The sequence below is a fragment of the Tamandua tetradactyla genome, chromosome 10 (assembly GCF_023851605.1).
Source record: "Tamandua tetradactyla isolate mTamTet1 chromosome 10, mTamTet1.pri, whole genome shotgun sequence".
Lineage (NCBI taxonomy): Eukaryota > Metazoa > Chordata > Mammalia > Pilosa > Myrmecophagidae > Tamandua > Tamandua tetradactyla.
The window spans coordinates 104,751,731-104,772,947 of record NC_135336.1 but is presented as its reverse complement, the minus strand read 5'-3'; the positions used below and the strand labels follow the sequence as shown (position 1 = coordinate 104,772,947).

At 42.1% G+C, this 21,217-nt stretch overlaps 1 protein-coding gene across 3 annotated transcripts in view; it reads right to left on the bottom strand.

Annotated features, from left to right (window-relative positions):
- Nucleotides 1-690: 690 nt before the first annotated feature.
- The window catches only part of VPS26C (VPS26 endosomal protein sorting factor C), a 59,742-nt gene continuing 39,215 nt past the window's right edge, over nucleotides 691-21,217 (bottom strand). Inside the window, exons 4-8 of one of the 3 annotated variants that reach the window (XM_077119089.1) lie at nucleotides 17,746-17,826; nucleotides 14,765-14,839; nucleotides 13,277-13,427; nucleotides 12,836-12,988; nucleotides 691-10,822 (exon numbers count right to left, since the gene is read on the bottom strand). In XM_077119089.1, coding sequence (XP_076975204.1) covers nucleotides 10,740-10,822; nucleotides 12,836-12,988; nucleotides 13,277-13,427; nucleotides 14,765-14,839; nucleotides 17,746-17,826 — 543 coding nt within the window. In that variant the 3' untranslated portion in view covers nucleotides 691-10,739. The remainder of the gene's footprint in view (nucleotides 10,823-12,835; nucleotides 12,989-13,276; nucleotides 13,428-14,764; nucleotides 14,840-17,745; nucleotides 17,827-21,217) is intronic. The other 2 variants (XM_077119086.1, XM_077119088.1) reach the window with 2 other exon arrangements.

The window sequence follows — 21,217 nt, the reverse complement described above, 5'->3', positions numbered from 1 at the left end:
ATTTTTCACAAAAAAAGAAGGAAAAAAGTTGATTGTGAAAAAAAAGTTGATTGTGATGATAAAAATATATTTAAGCCCTCTAGCCTCCTATATTCTGGAGCAGCTAGAAGGAAAAATATGAGAGGATCGTATGGTAGCCCATGACAAATCTGGGATCTGTCCTGTAACTACTTATTGAAGAGTGCTTTAAAAACTATTGTTTTTTAAATTTCTTTGCTTTGTATATATGTTGTACTATACAATAAAAGAAGTCAAAAAAAAAAAAGCATCTGATAAAATCCAACACTTTTTCATGATAAAAACACACTAAACAAAGGTTACAGAGGAACTTTTGCAACCTAATAGGGACAGCTACAAAAACAAAAACAAAAAAAAACCCACAGCTAACATCATACTTAGTGGTGAAAGACAGAGCTTTCCCCTAAGATCAGGAAGAAGACAAGGCTGTCTGGTCTCCCCACTTTCATTTAATACTGTACTGGATATTCTAGACAGGGCAATTAGGCAAGGAAAAGACACAAAAGCCATCTAGATTAGAAAGGAATTAGTAAAACTATTTCTATTTGCTGATGACCTGATTTGTATATAGAAAAATATAAGTAATCAAAAAATATATACATTAGAGAAAATGAGCTTGGCAAGATTTCTGAACTTCAATATACAAAAATCAATTTATTTCTATACACTAGCAATTAAGAATCTAAAAATGAAAATTTAAAATTTCACTTACAATGGCATCCAAATATACTTGGAAATAAGTTTAACAAAAGAAATACAATACGTGTACACTGAAAACTTCAAAATTTTGTTGAAAGTAGTTAAAGAAGGTCTAAATAAATAAAAGGAAATTCCGTGTTCATAGATTAGAAGACTTGATATTGTTAAGATGACAGTATTTCCAAATTTGATCTACAGATTCAACATAACTCCTATCAAAATCCAAGCCAGCTGGTTTTTTTTTTTTTTTTTTTGCATGGGCAGGCACTGGGAATCGAGCCCGGGTCTCCAGCATGGCAGGCAAGAACTTTGTCGCTGAGCCACCGTGGCCCGCCCATTTTTTTGCAGAAATTAATGAGATTAATGAGATGATCCTAAAATTCATATGGAAATGCAAGGGACCAAGAATAGCCAAAACAATCTTGAAAAAGAAGAAAAAAGATAAATTTCAAAAACTTCCTACTAAGCTACAGTAATAAAGGTAGTGTAGTACTGGTATAAGGACAGACATAGAGATCCGTGGACAAGAACTGAGAGTCTAGAAATACATCCATATATATAGTCAATTGATTTTCACCAAGGTTCCCAAAACAAGTCAATGGGGAAAGAACAGTCTTTCTGACAAATGGTGCTGGGACATCTGGATTTCCACATGTATAAGAACGAAGTTAGATGCTCTACTTCACAATATACACAAAAATTAATTCAAAATGGACTGGAGACATAAATAGAATAGCTAAATTCTAAAACTATTAGAAACTATATGTAATGGCTTCTTAAATAATACACTAAAAGGAGAAGCATCAAAGAAAAAAATAGATAAATTAGACTATATCAAAATTTTTAACTGTTATGCTATGAATTACATCATTAAGAAAGTGAAAAGACAGTCCCCAGAATAGAAGAGACTTGCAAATCAAATATCTGATAAAAGAGTTATATCTGGAAAATAGATAACTTTCGGTTAAATAAAAAACAATAACCCAATTAAAACTGGGCAAAGGAACTGGCTAGACATTTTCCCAAAGATGAGAAACAAATGGCTTTATAAGCACATGAAATATCCTCAATACCATTACTCATTAAGGAAATGCAAATCAAAACCACAATGTGAAACCATTTCATACCTACTAGGATGGCTATAACCAAAAAAATGGACAGTAACAAGTGGAATGCAGATATGATGGCTGGAGCTGGCCACTACTTAGACCATGAAGACAAGGGGCAAACTCTGAGGACTTCATGGCTCCATGTTTCCTTTCCAGCCTTGGACCACTTACCTGTGGACTTTTATGTGAGTGTCTTGTTTAAGCCACTTACTTTGGGTCTCACTCACAGCTAAACCTAACTCCAAATGATATGTCTGGCTTTGATATGAGGGCTACATTGGCTTCATAAATACATTGGGATGCTCCTCATCTTTCTCTACTGCCTCTAACAGGCTAAGCAGCAGAACATCTATATAAATCTTTGAAAGTCTGATAGAAACCGGCTGTAAAATCATCTGCGCTTGGCACCTTTCTAGTGCTATTTGATAAATTTCTCAATTTCTGCAATAGATTACCATTTTATTCAGATGGTCTATCTCATTGTTTGCACTTTATTGAACTTCTCAAATGTGCTGGCAGGGAAGGTCTGCCTTGATTTCCTAGCTGCTAAAATAAACAATGTATATAACGCATTGGCCTAAACAATGAATTTATTGGCTCACGATTTTGAGGCTAGGAGAAGTCCAAAACTGAGGCATCAAGATGGTGATGCTTTGTTCTTGAAGACTTTGGCACTCTGGGCCTGGCTGCCAACAATCTTTGGGCGCTCCTTGACTTTTCTGGCCCATGGCAACGTCCTCTCATTTCTTTTCCAGGTTCCACTGACCTCAAGCTTCTTGCTTCCTCTCTTCCACTTATATATAAAATCTCTAGTAATAGGATGAAGGCCCAACCTCATTCCGTTGGGCGACACCTTAACTTCAAAGGGTCCTATGTACAATGGATTCACACTGGTGGGAATGGATTAAGAACGCGTTTTCTGTGGGATACATACTCAATCTACTGCAGTCTGCCCTCTGGATCCCAGAAAGCCATGCTCTTCCCACATGCAAAATATATTAATTCTATCACAACATCCCAAAAACCTTACGTCATTTCAGTAATAATGCTAAGTACAAGGTCTTCTCAAAATCAGTTATGGATGTGGTCTGTCCTAGGGCGGAATTCCTCTGTCTGATGGACCTGGAAAACCTAGAAAACAAGTTATCTGCTTCCAATATACAATGGAGGGACAGGCAGAGGATAGACATTCCCATTCTAGAAGGGAGAAACTGGAAAGAAAACAGGCAACATAAGTCCCAAACAGTCCAAAACCCTACAGATGGTAATCTATTAGATTGCAGGCTCCGAGAATCATCTCTAGAATGACACTTTGTCTGCTGGGCCTGCTGGAGCAGCAGCCCCCACCCTTTCAAAGCACTTGCACAGCAACCATGTTCTGCCTACACATAGGGGCAAAGGCCCCACCCTCTCTGAGCATAAGGGTACCAGCCTTGTCTTTGAAAAATGGGGCACAAGGTCTACCCTTTCTATGCACAGGGCAGATGGCCTGTCCCCTCCAACTGCAGGGGTGAACTTGCCCTTTCCACACATGTGGAAACTTGATAGACCAGCGCTTTGCTTCCATGGTTCTGTCCTTGAAGTCATTCTTCCTTTAATTTGTCCCTTCTCGGTCCCATTCAGTCCAGGTTGGCAATGGTTCTGCTCATATAAATTTTGCAAAAATCTTGTATGCAGTTCAAGGGGGTCCAAACGATCAGACAAAGAACTTTCCACAGATCTTTCCCCGATAACTGCATTTCCAATCCTGACTTCCTCTGAGACGTCTGACTAAATCTATATTCAGCCACATCCTCTTTAGCCAAGGGCTGTTCAGTTAAACTCTCCCAGGGAACCCTGTTCTTGGGACTTCCTTCTCAGAAGCTCAGTGGGGTCTCTGGTAGAGTTGCTCCTGGTCGTGGTCTCACAGCACACTATCTGAATAGGCTGAGAATTTCCAAAGTCACTAATTTCTGGTTCCTTTGTGCTTAAGAGTTTAATTTGCACCTTATCCCTTTCCTCTCTCATTTCACTATAAGCTGCGAGGAGAAATCAGGCTGTACCTTCTGCACATAGCTTAGAAACCTCTTCAGCCAATATCTAAGTTCATTGCTTTCAAGTTGTGCCTTCCATCCAATATCAGAACTCAATTTCACCAAGTTTTCTGCCAAGTTCTCTGCCACTTTATAAAAATAATCATTTTTTCTTTCCCTTTTTTATCATCACAATCAACTTTTTTTTCTTTTTCTGAATAATAACGTATATTCAAAAAAAGCAATAAATTTGAAAGCACATCACAATAATTAGTTGTGGAACAGATTTCAGAGTCAGGTGTGCTTACAAGTCCACATTTTTAGATTTTTACTACTAGCTGCTCCAAGACACTGGGGATTAAAAGAAATTTCAATATAATGATTCAGCAATCATACTCATTTGTCAAACTCTGCTTTCTCTGCATAACTCTACCATCATCATCTTTCTCTTTTTAAGGGTATTTGGGCTATGCCCATTCTAACTTGTTGGAAGGGGCTGTCAATAATATAGGATGGAGGATAGAACTAGTTGATATTCTGGAGAGGCTGGCCCCTGAAGTTTGCATTTCAGGACAAATCTGGTCTAGGGACTCATCTGGAGGTTGTAGGTTTCTGGAAAGTTACCCTAGTACATGGGACATTTTGTAGAATCTTATATAATGCCCTAGGTATTCTTTAGGATTGGAAGGAATGGTTTTGGTTGGTGTTTTCACAAGTTATGTTAGGTAGCAATGTCTAACTGAAGCTTGCATAAGAGTGATCTCCAAAGTAGTCTCTTGACTCTATTTGAACTCTGTCAGCCACTGATACTTTATTTGCTACACTTCTTTTCCCCCTTTTGGTCAGGATGGAATTATATAACAATAATCTTTTATAACATATTCATCATTTTCTTCTAAGTCCTCTTTAGAAGCATCTTTAACATACATATTTCTATCAACAATCTTTTCAAAGGAATAATCTAGGCTTTTTCTATCAAGTGCATTTATAATTCTTCCAGTCTCTACTTATTACCCAATTCCAAAGCCATTCCCACATTTTTAGGTATTTGTGATAGCAGTACTTTGGCATTTTTCGTACTTTTTGGTACCAAAAACTGTCTTAGTTTTCCCTCTGCTAAAACAAATACCATACAATGGGTTGGCTTACACAAGAGGAATTTATTGGCTTATAGTTTTGAGGCTAGAAGCCCAAAATCAAGGTGTCTACACATTTCTCCTTGAGGAATGTGGCATTCTAGAGCTGGTTACCAGTGATCCTTGGCCCTTGGATTTCCCAACAGATAGCAATGTCCTCTCCTTTCTCTACTGGGTTCCGTTGACGTTGGGCTTCTTGCTTCTCCATGGCTTTCTCTCTGTGGCCTTCTCTATAAGGCTTCCAGTAATAGGATTAAGAGCTATCCTGATTCAGTTGGCCACACCTTAACCAGAAATGTCTTCACAAGATCCTATTACAATGGTTTCACACCCATAGGAATAGATTAAGGACATGTTTTTTTTTTTCCTGGGGTACATAATTCAGCTACATACTGCAATCTATGATTTTTATCAGATTCCTTTTTCCTTAAGTTATTCCTAGGTTATCTAATGAATTAGTTTTCCTTCTCTATGGTGTTATAGTGACAGAAACACTTGAGGCTACAATTTCTCCTCTGACTGCAGCACTGGCCATATTGCACAACTTTTGCTGTATAATGCATTTATTTTCATTAAATTTAAGAGTCTGTAACTGCAACTTTGTTCTCCTCTTTAAAGAATGCTATAAAATTTACAAGCAGTTATTTTCAATTAGATTTTCTTCTTGATACTAACTTCTAATTTTACCATACTGTTGTAGAGAATGCAACTTGGGCAATTTCTTCTTGTTGAAATTTTATTGAGATTTTCTTCTATTGTGGCAAGTACATATAATGGATTTTACAAATTTTCCCCATATTGAAAAATGTGTTTTGATACCTTTTCATTTACATACCTTTGTGTATTTTCACTAAGACACAAAGGAAAACAGAGGTGAAAGTTTTAGGATGTAAATACTCATGTCTTAAACTTGTCTGTTTTTTTAAATATGGAGTTTTCAATTTGATTTTTTTTTTTGCATGGGCAGGCACCGGGAATCGAACCTGGGTATCCAGCATGGCAGGTGAGAACTCTGCCTGCTGAACCACTGTGGCCCACCCTCAATTTGATTTTTAAATCTGGATTTTGTCAATACATATCTATGCTGAGAACTATTTTTTTAATGAATATTTAAGATGTAGAAATTTTTCCTTTTCCCCACCTTTCCACAACTGAGTCCTAATGCAAGCTTTCCTTGATATAGTAACTGTCCATTTGATGGCCCCATGCCTTTTATTTGAGGATTCTGAGGTTGTACTGCCTCTGGAGAAGCTCTGCCCAGGTTGGGGGCAGGGACCCAAGAAAGGGTGTGACCACATCCTACTTGTGGGACCTTTGCTGAACAAGCCTTGCTCCTCAGTATTCCTTTTCTCTGGAGCCGCTTTCTCCACAAGCTTTCTCACTCACCCTACTATCACAACTGGACAGAGGGCACTGTTGGATTTTAGACTAAGAGCAAGAGGAACTTTTGATGCAAAGCTCGCTCAGCCCTCTCCTCAGCATCCTAGGCAGGTCCAAGGACCTAGATATGAATCAACTGCCATACTAGCTAGTATTATAACCTCCAGATGGTGCTGCTGATAACACCCTCCCCCGCCAGCATCTTACCTTGCCTGATACATGCACCTGCACATCAAAGGAGAATGCCTCAGCAATCTACCTACCCTAAGTCAAGAAGCGTCCATCCAATCAAGGGACAATACACCGCCTAGCAGGCACCCTCCCCTCCCGGCGTCACTTTCCCTTTAAAACACAGCTCCCAGAACAAAGACTCGGAGCCATTTTCTTTTTCTTCCTGCTGGCTCCCCAGGTGGGAGCCACTTTCTTTTCACTCTCCCACCTGTTTCTTCCATACCTTATTTCTTCAATAAATCTGTTAATCTTTGACTTGCTGTCTCGTGTGGAATCCTTAACTACCCTGTGCCTAACAGACACCAATCATGATGTAAAGGGAACCAAACCGAAGCATGGGATGTGGATTAGAGGCAAATCACATATTTTGTGTTACCTGCACCCTTGTCTTGGTCCCAACTGGGTGCTCCCCAGAATTAGATAAGCATTGTCTGCAAATTAGGTATCTCTGTACTCTTCTAAGTACCTGAAATCTCCATGATATGACATGTTTGTTGTATGTAAATACAAGGTTTTAGAGATGTATTGGGGATCTGGGTGGTTTAGGTATCAGCAATCCCACACAGTTACGACTGTGCCTAGCTGAATCGCCATTTTACCACTGACATTCACAGTTAAAAGCCAGACAAATCCTCAAGTCTAAATTCCTCACTTTGTGTTTTCTCCCTTTTGAATGATAAACTTCAATAATTTGACTGCATTTTCTGAGTATAGGTGGACAAGTTTTGAGTTTAATAAAGTAGGTGCCCTTTTGTTTTTAGCGAAGTCACATCCTCTGAATAGTCATTTTGATAGTCTTAAATATAGCTTTTAGTGGTCAGAGTGGAGAAGATACTGACCCAGGAGACTTACTGTAACCTCCAGCTCCCAACCCAACTGCATGTGTATTTTCTACCAAAGTGGCTAGTTTTCATAGCTTTGGTGTTACAAAATTATTTGTATTCCAAAGATGGCCTTTCCTTCTCAGAGCAAGCTGACATTTTCCAAGGCAATTGTTCCACTTTGTAATTTTTTCCATCTCTACTCGTATTCAGAGTCCCAAATTAAGTTAGCTTCAAGCCTCATCATGAAAATAGATTTCTTTGCATAAGGAATTCTTCTAATGTTCTGAAAACCAGCAGGAAATAATGAAAAGTGGCTTTGGGGCAGTGGCTCTGGAAGAACCGATCACTTACCCCTTTAGTGGGATCCATGCACACTGCGCCAGTGGCTGCCCTCTTCTCACAGTTCTTCCTTGACTGGGGTAAGGCAATGTGGTTTGAGGGGCAAGTATCAGCAGAACTGTGTGGCCTGGGCAGGCTGTAGCTGTGCCGTGCTGCAGCTTACTCAGCTGTGAAGTAGGAATGACATAATTCTCCTTGGAGGGCTATTGTGAGGTTTACATCTAATAAAGGACATTAGAGTTCTTTGAAGGGTCTAGAACATACACTGGTATTTTTACTCTACATAAAGGAAATAAGGACCAGAATGTGATTTAATTTGGACTTTTTTGGTCATCCTATCACTCATCTCATTCCTAAGCTGGGTCCAACTGCAAATTACTTCCTTGGTTTCCTGACTTCATTTTTGTTTGATTCAGCAATCAAAACTAAGGCGATCAGACCTAACGAACAAAGGCAGCAAGCACCTGGCCTCTCGCAACCTCAGTGGTGACCCAGCTGGCTTATGTGTGCTTGGAAACACAAGGAAACAAGTAAAAAAGCATGTACTGACATGGCAAAGTGACATCCCAGTGAACAGGGTGTGGTGGCAATGGGTTTCAGTGTTGATAAGATGGGCGCATTCTAAGTAGAATGCTGCCCCCGTGGGGGTTGGGGGGTGGGCAGTGATGAAACATGGACAAGAGCCTGGCAAAATGGCTATCCTTCCATCAATCACAATTCCCTCATCCATAAAATGGGGATAATAGCAACACATCCTTCATAGTGTTGCCATGACAAATAAGATAATACATGTTCAGCCCTTACAACCCAGCCTGCTCCACAGTAACACGTAATGTCCACAGAACTCTTGCCAACATTAGATCCAAATCCACAGCTGGTCTCTCTTGATGCCTCAGCAACTGAAAACCACCAGAGCCGAGCTCCTGAGCAGGCTATGTCCATCACATATATCCAAAATTAAGAATTTAGCCTCACTTTAAGAAGCACTTCTATCAAGGTCCAAGGATATCATGGCAATTGGCACTAGATAGCAGCACAATACCAATTCTGAGACTGCAATGGTGAGGGCAGACATGGCTGTCAAGCTCCCTTCCCCACAGAGCTTCCTGAGCAGGTGGGTCCCAACATCTGCTCTGGATGAATTTGGCCATAATGCTTTGACCTCTTTATATTTTCTTTATTTCTGATGCACCTCGATCTTTACCCTGGAACTGACACGTGGCAGGGAATGGAGTCAGAGGCCATTCCTGATGGAATAATTACAGAGCTGATCATCAAAATGTATTCCTGCCTAGACAGGCATTGCCATAACCATCTTGTTTCAGGTTCAGTTTGCAGCCTTTCCTTTCTTTTTGCTCTCACTGGGAATTTGACAAAGCTGTGTCCTACAATGGGCACACCAAGCCAGGCAGTATCCAGATGTTTGCTGCCCCAAAACCCAAACTTCTGAGTTTTATCTAATAGCTGATCACGGAGATGTCAGTCAAAGAAATGGGAGGAAATGGCCGAGTGGAGTCCTTGGAGTTGAATGAAGTGGTAAAGGGAGCTGGGTTGGTGCCTCGGGAGTCATGAGTCTCCTCTGAGAAATGCATGCATCATACTGACATTCACAGACTCAGTTTACTAAGGAAGTTACATAGCAACAGGCACTCCAAACATTTCCTCAGAATTCTTTTAGCCCATTTTTTGAATTAAAAATGGTTTCTACTCTAAAAACTTCCCATCAAGTGTGGCCTCTTTATTTTCCTCTGCTCTAGCTCAAACGCAGAATCAAGGGCAGACAATGGCTAATGTCGTGTGGCATAAAAGGAGAGTTACAAACCGGAAATGTGTTCTCTGGGAATCAACTTTGAAATGACCCAGTCGTGCTGTTTCTCTGGTCAGGGCTCAGGATAAAGCAGCGCCAGAGTCAGGTCTGTTCACCCTGCATCACTCCCGATGGCAGGCCCCAGGAGGGCAGGGCCTGGAGGGACGTGGGGCGAGAAGAGACAGCCAATGAGCAGGCCTAGGCGAGTGACTTATTTTTGAGGTCTCCCTAACTGCAGATCAACAGACACAATGGCAAGATTCAAAGGAAGAAATGTACTGCAGTAGACTCACCCCAATGGGAAGTGAAGCCAAAAATGGCTGTGGGACGAAATCAGCCCTGGCTCAGAGCCTCAGGTGGGTCCTCGCGTGCAGGCCATTCTCCTGTGCACCCAGCACCCAGGGATGGGTCTTCTGCTGTTCAGAACCCATCCAGCAACTACAGCAGCAGCACCTCCCCCCACCACCCTTCTTTTTTTTACACAACCTGTGTTTCATTACCTCCTGGGATGACGGTAGCAGGAGATGGTACGCTAGTTCCTGAGATTCCAGAAAACACTCCAGCCTCCACCATCATTACCAAACCTCTCACCCTCACGAGAGCAAGAGAGACTTTTTGTTTTCATTCCCTAAAGGTTTTGAAGTTACAGTGAAAAGCAGAAAAGGAATTCCAGGCTAGAGTGATAAAAAGCTACACAGTCCGAGCAGAGGCTGCGGTGCCCTTCTCCGGGAAGACATCTATGACCACCGGAAGCCACGACCCTCTCATCGCACTGTCCCGCAGCCTCCGCCCGGCCACAGAACCCTTGCTGTCCAGAGCTCCCAGCTGCACCCATCAGCAGGTGGGCAGGTTTCCTCTCCCCTGTGATCTCACTTTCCAGCAAAGCCCAAGCTACCATTGTAAACAGTCTGACAATACCTAAAAAGGAACATGGAAATCAGGAATAACAGGAAATTTTGTTTTCTGCAAAATGATCTTATAAATAACATTAAGAAAACTCCTGTCAAATTTCAAAGCAAAGGTCTGATTACAGAGGTGCGCACGGGAAGGAGCCTTGAGGAAATGAGAAACAAGGGGGATGGCGACATGAGGCGCATAATCAGGAAAACAAGTCTATGCTGCAGCTGTCTGGCAACCAGCTAGATTTCCATGTGGCCGCGCATCCCGTCTCCCTCCTCGTGCCCTTAGATCCTGCAGAGCTTCAGTGGGAAATTCTCCGTGACGAGGTGATCGGCATGAAGGAGCACGACGATGTTAACCTCAAATTCTGCAAGGAGGAAGAAAGAGGGGCACTGTGTTCACCGGTACCGAGCACTGGAAGCCCCACACTAGCCCGGCCCACAGCAAGCTCTGGAGGGCAGCACCGGGTGCCCTCTGGGTCTCTGCATTTATGTCCCAAGCCACATTATCCAGAGGTCAGGAAAACCAGTGAAGAGGACTCTATGGACGTCTGAGCCTTTTTGAAACTTTCTCTAAAGAAATGTCTGTCTTCTCATCTTGGAACAGTAAGGCACCAGGCTACCCACACCACACTTTCCTTGCTCTTTGTCTTTATAAAGAGACTCTTCTAGAATCTCTCCAATTCCTTTGGATTGTTTTGGTTTCTTTCTACATTTTCTACAGTTCTTAACGGAGTATCATAGACACTAAACTGGCACACAGCTGTCTGGGTACATTTCCCAAATCCCCCAGAGAGAAACAAAGTTCAGAAACAGCATCCAGCTTAATTGTTCCTTCAGATATTGGTCAACTTATCTGCAACACCTGTTTAAACATAAATCGCTTAGCTTTCAGCAAGCAGGATTCTTTCCCCATGGGCTCTTTAGCTGCAGTGGGTAAGCCTTGTTGAGTGTGACAAGAAGGGGTATGCGTGAAGAGGGAGCTCCCTGAAGAAAAATATCCCCACTTCCTTCCCCACGCAGACAGGTGGAAAGGGGGTGCTGTGTCTGAGATGCAAGCTGTGAAAGGGAGGAACCTAGCACCGGCTACACAAGCTCCGGTTTGGAAAGGGCTTTGGGTCACGTCCTCCAATGTTGCACCTGAAGCTGGAGTCTGTATGTAGGAAAACTGAGTTGAAAAATCAACAGACAAGATCCTCCTCAATTTAAATCAAGGTAACACGTTTAGCTGCCACAGAGTGTAAAAAGAAAATTCCTTGGGAGCTTGTGGAGTTGGGTGCCAGTAGGAGCCGCTAAGGCTGGGGTGCGGGTGGTTGCTTTGGGTGTGGGAACTGGGTGATTTTGGGAGAGGGAATTTATTCTTTACTCTCTGCCCTCTGGGACCTCTGGATGTTATATTATGGATAGGTACTAACTATTAGACAACAAACATAAACTTTTTTTTTTTGAGAAAAATCATAGTACCTTAGTATCGGCCAAGTTTGCCTCTCAAAGTCAACTTTCTATAAACTTCACTGTCCTTTTATGTACATCTGGCCAGCAGCTGAGTCTGCTGCTCCCCATGCTACTGACATGGTGCCACCAACAGGGACACGTGCTCTCTGCCCACCAGGCCAGCTGGTCGAGGATCCAGGCCTGCAGCAGAGGCACAGAAAGTCCCGGAGGCGCTCAGTGACTTCCTGGCAGATGGGACATGCCTCCCCTCTCTTAAAATAAATAACATGCATGCAGAGATGATGATGCAGTTATACTAATTTACACTTTTTTTTTTTTTTTTTTTAGTATGGGCAGGCACTGGGAATCAAACCCAGGTCTTTGGCATGGCAGGCGAGAATTCTGCCTGCTGAGCCACCATGGCCTGCCCACTAATATACATTTTTAATTACATTATTTGGAATTATTCAAAGTGAAATTATTGAATATTTTTTTTAAAGGCAAAGATTCTCACTGGACAGTTAACACTGCATATTAAAGGATTTATGGGAATATGACCTTAATAAAAATATATTGGCCTTAGAGAATCAATAGGTAGAACAGCAAAAGCAATTTCCACTGCTCCCCTCTCCGATGCATTCACCAATGCACCTCAGGCATGGCTCAGAAGGAAGTCCCAGGAAAGCCTGGGAAGGTTCCTTTGCTACCTTTCCTATTACGGTGCAGAAAGTCATGCAATTAGGTGACCAGGGACCAGTCCCTGGTAGCCCTCAAGGCCAGCATGGCAGTGTCCCAGGGAAGTCTTGTCAAGTGGCACATGGATGTGTGCTCTGAGCTGTAAGTGACCCTCAGCTGAGCACAGTGCTTGGCCCCAGGCCCCACGAGGCCCTCCCTGTGGCTGTACCCTGCACAGAAGAGTTCGCAGAGTGGACAATGAGCAGGCTTACCCACTTTGAAGTTGGTGGTCTCCAGCGTAGGACAGGTGAACAGTCGGGGGAATACCATGTATATGGGCACGGAGAGGCTCCTGCAGACGTCCCCCTCGGCAATCTGGATGTTCTGAATCTCGGTGGCATCCCGGGCATAGCCTTCTGCACACCCTGGAGAAAGGAGAGACCATCAACGGTCAGAAAATATCAGATGTGAAAACAAACCGACAGGGAACCTTTTGGAGGAGAACCTGCAGTGACCCACCCCCATCCCCATGTCTCCAGTTTGTTCTGCAGGCTCCAGGTGAGTTCCTTCCCTTCCACGTTTCACTGTCCTCAGGAACACTGGACTAAGAGAGGCCCTGACTTCCACTTCCACCCACACACCCCTCATCGCGGAACCCACGCGTGCTCAGGTGGAAGGGGAGCCCAGCCCGTGGCAGAGAGAGGGCCCCTTACCGCAGGTTTCCACGCGCACCAGCTGCAACTCGATGCTTTTGATGGCTGCATCCGAGTTTTCAACCACCAGCTCCCCTGTTAGGGGCTGGGTGATAACACAGTTAGTTGAGTTGAGATGCCCTCGAATAAGAAATCTGGGAAGCAGGGCTCTCTAAAACGAAATAAAAACAAATATAACAGGAATGGGAGATTACTTGATAGTTACTTGACAGTTACTTTGGTACACATGAAAACTTAGAAAAATTTGGGTAATTTTATAAAATCAACTGGGATCCTGTTTCACAGAACAATGACAAAAGGAACAATCGAACTTACATCTTCTTTCAACATGGAAAGTAACAGTCTGAACTACTAAGCAGCCACATATATGGCCCTGAAATGCCACCACATGTACAGGGTGACCAGAACCATCCTATCTGCTCACACTCAGGTCTGGGAGCTCCTTCTTACCAAGTAATAAGATAGGAAAAAGAAAAAACAAAAAACTGAGGACATTGCTAAGGGCATTTTAGTTAGAAAAATAAAAATAAAAATAAAAATAAAAAGCAATGGCAGTTTGCTTTAAAACTCTTTTAGGCAACTGAAAAGCTTTCCACTTCCAGCTCAGTATCCTAATTAAACACTCATTTTGCCTTTTCCCCCACTGATATGACATTAGCATACACAAATAAAATGAGGAACACCACTTACAGACCACCCCTAAGAGGCAGTGCCATGAGATAAAAAGTGAACTGAAAAGAAAGCACAGGAGAGCCCAGGAGCTGAGAGTCCTCCCGTGGGGAGGGCGAGCTCTGAGGAGCTCTCAGCAGAGCTGTACCTGCCCTGAGAGGAGGGCGGTGGGCCTTGGAAGGCGTTGGCCAGTACACAGAAGGGCAAATACAGACCCTGCCCCAAAGAGCCTGAAAAGCTTTCTTCTTCATCATATTTGAGTTTAAAAAGACATCAAATTGAAAATGCAGACTAATTTTGATACAGACAATAGTCAGGATTTTCCTCCTGTTGAAGCCTTGGTTACACACTAAAGGATGACTGAGCAGCTGGGTCCCTGGGCCAGATAGTCCCAAAATGCAGAGGGGCCAGCCTCTCCAGCATATCAGCTAATTCCATCCACTATCCCTGGTTATTGACAACCCTTTCAAACATGAAAGTCAGAAAGGAAATAGCTCAAATACCCCTAAAGAGTGGGAGAAAGGTAAAAGGTGATGGTGGAGCTATACAGAAAAAGCTGGGTTTAACAAACGAGTATGAGTGCTGAATCATTAAATCGCTATTTCTTTTGGTCTCCAGTGTCTTGGAGCAATTAGAAGATAAAGTAGAAAATTGTGGAATGCATACCAACCTTTAAAATCTGTTCTATAATCACTTGTTAAAATGTATTTGGAAACATTTTGCTTTTTTGTATATATGTTATATTTCACAATTAAAAAAATACTTAAAAAAAAAAACTGAGCAACAGTCGCCATGGGATCAGGTTACTCCGAGCGTTACCTCCTTGACGTTCTGTAGGGTTTCAGGTGTAATGGTGAAGTCCACCGGACTTGGAGTCAGCTTCCCCTTCTGAGGCTAAAATGGGAGATAAAACCAACATCAGCTGGTCGAGCGCAGGGGGTTCTGCAGGTGAAACTCCTCTTTCTTTTTCACATGAATGGCGGGAGGAAGAACTTAGCTCAGAGGGCAGGACACTTGGGTGCCTGAAGTGGACTGTCTGCCAGAGAACAGGATGCTCTTTCTCGAGTTTCTTCGTCCCCCTGTAATTCAGTTTCCTCAGTCATAAAACAAGGGGACAGACCTCCTAATCTCTGAGGTCCCCTTAAGATGAGCCCTAAGAAACAGAGAAACCTAACTGGGAGTTATCTATTCCAACCTCTCCCTTAGACTAAGAGCTAGCACGCACAAGCCCGTGACCTGCTGTCTGGGTGCAATGACCCCAGGAGGTGCTGGGGCTGTCACTAGGCCCCTGTCCCAGCTGAGGAAAGGGAGGCACAGAGGCTGAAATGACCCTCCCACGAGAGCAGCCGAACCAAGATTCAAACCCAGCCAGTGGGGTTCCAAGGCCAGTGCTGTTAGCTCCCATGCTATACAAGAGTCCACCTGGAAGGAGCATCCCTACAAACAATTATGTATAAATATTACCATAGTTAATTAACAGGGACCATCCCCCAATCACATAATTGCAAAATCCATCAATATACCCAAGGCCCTGGTGTTGTCACGGGGCCAGGATCCAGAAGGCCCTGCTACACCATGTGAAGGGGGCAGCAGTGGGTTCACAAATGTGTTCTTTAGCAAAGATGTTCTTCCTTGCTGGGACATTAAAGGCATATTTAACTTGTAACCACAGATCGCAGCATGGTTTAGCCTTTTTGTGAAATCACCCAGGGAGAATGCCACTTGAAGGCTGCACGGTGACCAGCTGCCTGGGAGGGCCTGGGGCCCCGACAGCCCTGCAGGTGCCGCCCGCCCCAAGCTGCCCAGTGGAAAAGACTTGGCGATCGTTACAGCTTGAGCCCGTGGGGGGCCAGCCCTGGGCAAGGTGCTGAGTGAGGGACTGTTCTTCACAAAATGAAGGCTCTCTTATTAGGGACATTAAAGGGTATGTGTTTCTTTTAGGGACTGATCTACATTTTCAAAATCAAATTTTTTACTTCAGTTTGAAAACCTTTGATGGAAAAAAGTAAAATACCCATGTAAATTATGTAACATCCAAAATAAGATGATCAATATTTTTAACATTTTGTATATTAATTTATTGAGCTTTTTTTTTTTTCTGCATGGAATAGACCCAGGAATAGAACACGGGTCTCCGGCATGGCAGGAGAGAACCCGGCCTGCTAAGCCACCATGGCCTGCCTTGTATATTAATTTAAATCATAGATTTTTATCATTAAAATAGACAAACACCATGATTCTTAAAAATTTAATGAAAGGGACACTACAAATGTCAGAAGTCCTAAAAAAGGCTACAGAAATTAATGATTTTGCCAATCTATGCACAAGGGATTTAAGTCTGAGATTTCTATTTAATCACTACCAAAAGATGTTTCCTAAGAATGTGTAAGAAATGCAATAATTATAAATTTCCCACAGAAATTTCAGTTTCCTGACAGTTTCTCTCTCACACCATATACCTGTGTTGAGGCTCCGAGTTATTCAGGCATGTGGCATAGACAGTGGAGTAGGGGTGGGGGGTCCCCAGGATGCTGAGTCCTGCTCAGAGCCAGAAAGCTGCACGCTGCACTGATAATCAAGGGGAGGAAAGCTGTTGTGTGTCCAGTTCTGGGCAGCATTCTGACACGCTGCTCCAATCCCCCAGCGGAACTCACACCCCGATGGAACAGAGGTCCCTTTCCCAGCACTGAGAGGGCTCCGGAGTGGCGCTCCCAAGGCTGACATGTGCCTGCAGCCCTGACGCCCAGCTGCTCAATGTGATGCTGATCTCAGGCTCACCACATTCGGGTGTGACCGAGACCTGCGCTCCTCCCAAAACTAGCATTTTTGCTAACTTCTGTCCCTGAACTGCTCAGAATCAATGTACCACACTGCTGAGCTTAGGTAGCTATTCCTACAGTAGGACTGGGAAAGAGTGGGAAAGCTGGCCCTTAACCAGAGGTATGAGCACTGGGACACAGGAAAGGGAGGGACTGAGTGGCAAGGACCGAGGCCTGGTAGCTTCTTTGTGATACTGGACCAACAAAAGCCCAAGAGACAACTGGTAGAATCTAATGCTGTAAGCCAATCAGTCGCCTTGTGTCTCACCCCAGGAAGGGCTGACACTCATTGCTGGATTCTGCAGTACTAGGGAACAGATCCATGCAGGCTGTGGAGGGCTTGACCATGACCTCGCCTAGCATCAACGGCAGCAAAAGGGAAGCAGAAGCCAGCTGCCCCAAGGTAGAGTGTGAAAGGGCTCTTTTAGCAGCATTTTTGTACTGTAAATTATTAGCAGAGGCAGAAGGTGCTGGGAGAGGCAGTCCTCCATGGGCCCTGAAAGTGCCTGTCTGTTCTTGCTGGGTGTGCCAGGAAGGCCAGGCTCTCGCTACCGGGGCATTTCTTGGAACTGTGTTTCCCACAAGCAACCTTGAGGGATGAGGTGGTGTTTCCCTCTGAGACAGAGAGCAGGCCTGCTGACTGCTTACTGCTTACTGGAAAAGTGGTGGGTTCCCCAAGCTCATTGTCCCCCACTCAATGCGACCCAGACCCTCTGCAGGTGCAGTGTCCACCTGGACCCAGGGCATCAGCCCGAGGGATGAGGGGGCAAAGGGAACAATGCACACGCGGGTGTGTGGATGCTCGTGCCGCCTGCCAGGCACGAGAAACGGGGCCCTTTGTCTCGGATCCAGAGGCCGTGTGTCTTCTGTAGCACCCACGAAACAGTAACGGGATAACTTCTTAGCTCGTAAAGAAGGCAAAATCCCAGACCCGACAGAAAATGCTTATTAACAAGCACCAGAGCCCCAAGTAAAGCTCACCGCAGAGTGAACGATGAACTCACAGGTCTTCGTCAAGTCCTTGGCCAACAGAGACCGCCTCATGTCACAGCGCAGGGTGTACTAGAGGGAACAGGTGGAGGAGAAAACGTTATTTTAGTGGGATCTACACTTGTCTTACAATTATACTGAGACAAGTAATTCAACATATTTTAGGGAAATCTTACCCAATTAATAGGTTCTATAAAATTAACATAAAGAGTAGAGAGAGTTAATATTCAACATAAAGCTATTTCTACCAGAAAAAAAATAAACAACAAAAATAACCCTTCTAAGGTTATTCTTTGGCTTATCCCACAGCCTCCTGTAGTACGGAGGTCAGAGGAGCCGGGTGGTCAGACTGGAGCAGGGCCTGGAAAGGGAGGGCAAGATTCTACCTTCCTCAACTGTCAGGACACAAAATCAACAGAGAAGGGGGAAGAAGACACCTGTCAACAGAATTACAGCAGACTTCTATAAAGAAAACTTAAAACTAATAAAGGATAACGATAATCTCTATAAATTACTTCTAATCTCTATAAATTACTTCTGAATATACAATTTCGATAAAGGTGTCAGTACTGCTCTATTTTCTATTGTGGTATAAAATTTTGCTAGCAGGGCCACAGAGTAGAACGTAATAAAGCCTGCCTATGATTTAAATAATTTTTAAAAGAAAACAGTAGTTGCAGCAAAGACTACTAGAAGAGACCAACAGATTCTTATATGGACTATTTAATAATAAAAATGAAAAACGAACACAACCTGTCTAAGAAGACTAATAAGAGTAAATATAGTCAAGGACTCAACCCATCTACGAAATAATAGGCCAAGTGAACTCCTGCACATTAGGGGTTTAAATCCTGGTAAAAATTTTAAATTCTTTATTCTGTCTCATGATTTTTACCATTTTTACATTATGTTACTATATCACAATTCAGTCCCAGAAATGATATGGGTATAGAAATATTATGACAAATTATAAGTGAAAAATCTTTCTGTGCCTATGATTTGAGAAAGAAGATGTTTTCAAGGCCTAACAATAAAGCTTTCTATCAAAAAGTATACACACCCCTTGAGGGTAAGTAATGGGGCTGGGTGGAGGTGGTGGCCCATGGACATGTGAGCCCAAGAATTCTGCGTAAGCACAAAAGTCACTTGTCCTCTCTGGGCAGAACTCGCTCTTACTAAACCAAGGAGGCCAGAAAAATACGTTCCAGTATTTTGAATGAATGAATGAATGAAAAATAGACTTTTAAAAAACACCTAACCCTAGCATCTCTCAAAGGATATTTTGTCAAAATATAGAAAGAAGGACTGACAGATGTGTCTAAGAATTAGATGAATGTGGGAATTTTTGTTCATTTTGATAGTTGCAAAAATGGTAACTGTGGTTATATCGGAGACTGTCCTTATTTTCGTAGATGAATACTGAAGTATTTAGAGATGAAATATCAAGATTCTGCAACTCACTTTGAAACTATTCAAAAATGAATGCTGCAAAATACTAATAAATGTTGAATCTAAGTGATATGAAGGGTGTAAGGGTGATAAATTTGATGCTAAGCTAAGAATAAATCTCTTCAGTTTCAGAAATTCTGTGTCTGGGGAAATACAGAATCCAAAACTGTAAAATTTGATGATAAAAAGGGAGGGATGATTACTCACTTTACTAAAGAATTGATCACCTTAAGCCTCCTATCGCATTTTAAATAGTTTCCAATTTGCACACAGTCATGCAGGAACACAAGCACACAAGTTTTATATGTATATCTACATGTCTTTCTTGGCAACATTTGGAAAAGGTTAAAGTTTAAATTATTTTTAAACAAATGCATCTTCTTTTACCAGTTAATGATAAAAAATAGGAGAGAAAAAGAAGTATAACCATTGAAAACAGATGCTTTTCATTCAGTTTCTAATTAACATATGCTTATATTATTAAAGAAAAGTATGAAAGAATTGCCATGTGGGGAAAACAAATCAATGCAGATTCTGGAAAGGGAACAGAGATAATTTTCAAAGTGAAATGTTTGAGATATTTTCAGTTTTGCAAAAACTGATTCTTTATTTACTTTTTTCCATGGTGAAAGTATTCCCAACCTAGAAACTAAAAAAAATTCACATCTATATAACAGCCTCTGGCATTTGCATGTCTCTGTGAGTGGCTTTCTTTGACTCTAGGGGGTTCCCCAGTTACTGATGTCACTTCCTAGGGGTTGTCCAAAGGATGTTACCTACAACAGGTGCACTAATAATAAAGGATTAGAACTTTTCTTCCTTCACAGAAAGGTATTTATTGCAACAGAATGCATCATACTACATGTGATTCTTTTTGACAGATCTCTTAGGCAATTCAAGGAAACTCACATGCAGATAGGCCTTTGGATAAACCCTCACTAGTGTTTTGAGGATTTTTATTTTAAAGGTGCTATATTTCAAGAAAGGAAACAGGTTCCACCTATACCTGTTTACCAATACCAACTGATATGTAATTAATAAATTAAAAATTCCTAACTCACAGCCCTTTTGCACATATATAAGACAAAATCGTTCTGTCTCGTCTAGAAAGGGAACCATTGCAGATTTGATACCACAAAAGTACCTTTCTTTCCACTGAATAAAGGAAAGGCTCTCTCTTGCTCAGAGTAGTGACTCCAAGCTGTTCCTAAGACAACAATAGCAACTGTGAAAGACATCCTTAATCAGCAGAGGTAGGCAGGAAGTCATAAATTTCTGCCCCCTCATTTACAAGACTTGCTCAATAGAGAATTCAAGCCTATGTTAAAGTAGTAGCCTTGGGGCATTAAACAAAGAGATATTTATAAGTGTGAAATAGACAAGATGGTTAGTGCTGAAGCCAGAAAGACATTAGGGCATATCTTTTACCAAACAATGAAAGCATCCCTTACAGTATGGATGTAGCCTGAAAAGAGCAGAAAAGAAACAAAGCAATTTTTAAAAAGAAGTTACAGCATGCCCCTCCAGGACTTCTATAAAAAATAATGTATTCCACTCCAAAGAACGAAATGAATAAGCATCATTGTGGCTTTTCATAATCACTATCCACATGTAAAGGGCTGTTTGATTATTGCTTTAATATTCTTTTTACTTTTTTATTGTAAAAACTCAAAATTTCCCATTTTAACCATTTTTAGATATATAAATAATGGTATTAATTATTCACAATAATGTAGAAAGTTTTTAGTAATACTGTATACCATAATAATAACAAACTTTGTGATTAAGAACTAAATTGTCAGTAGATCTCAGATTTTCTGAACAGATGATCTTGCATGAAGATTATTAATGATGCTATAAAATTCCTAGTCAATGTGGTAAAATATCTTTAAGAAATTCTTAGGTATCAATCTTTTCATCTCCAGAGTTAAATATTGTGTATTTATGGTGTGTTATTTTCTGTAGTCTCTATTTATGTCACTTTATAAAATGTTTTATTAAAAAAATAATGTAT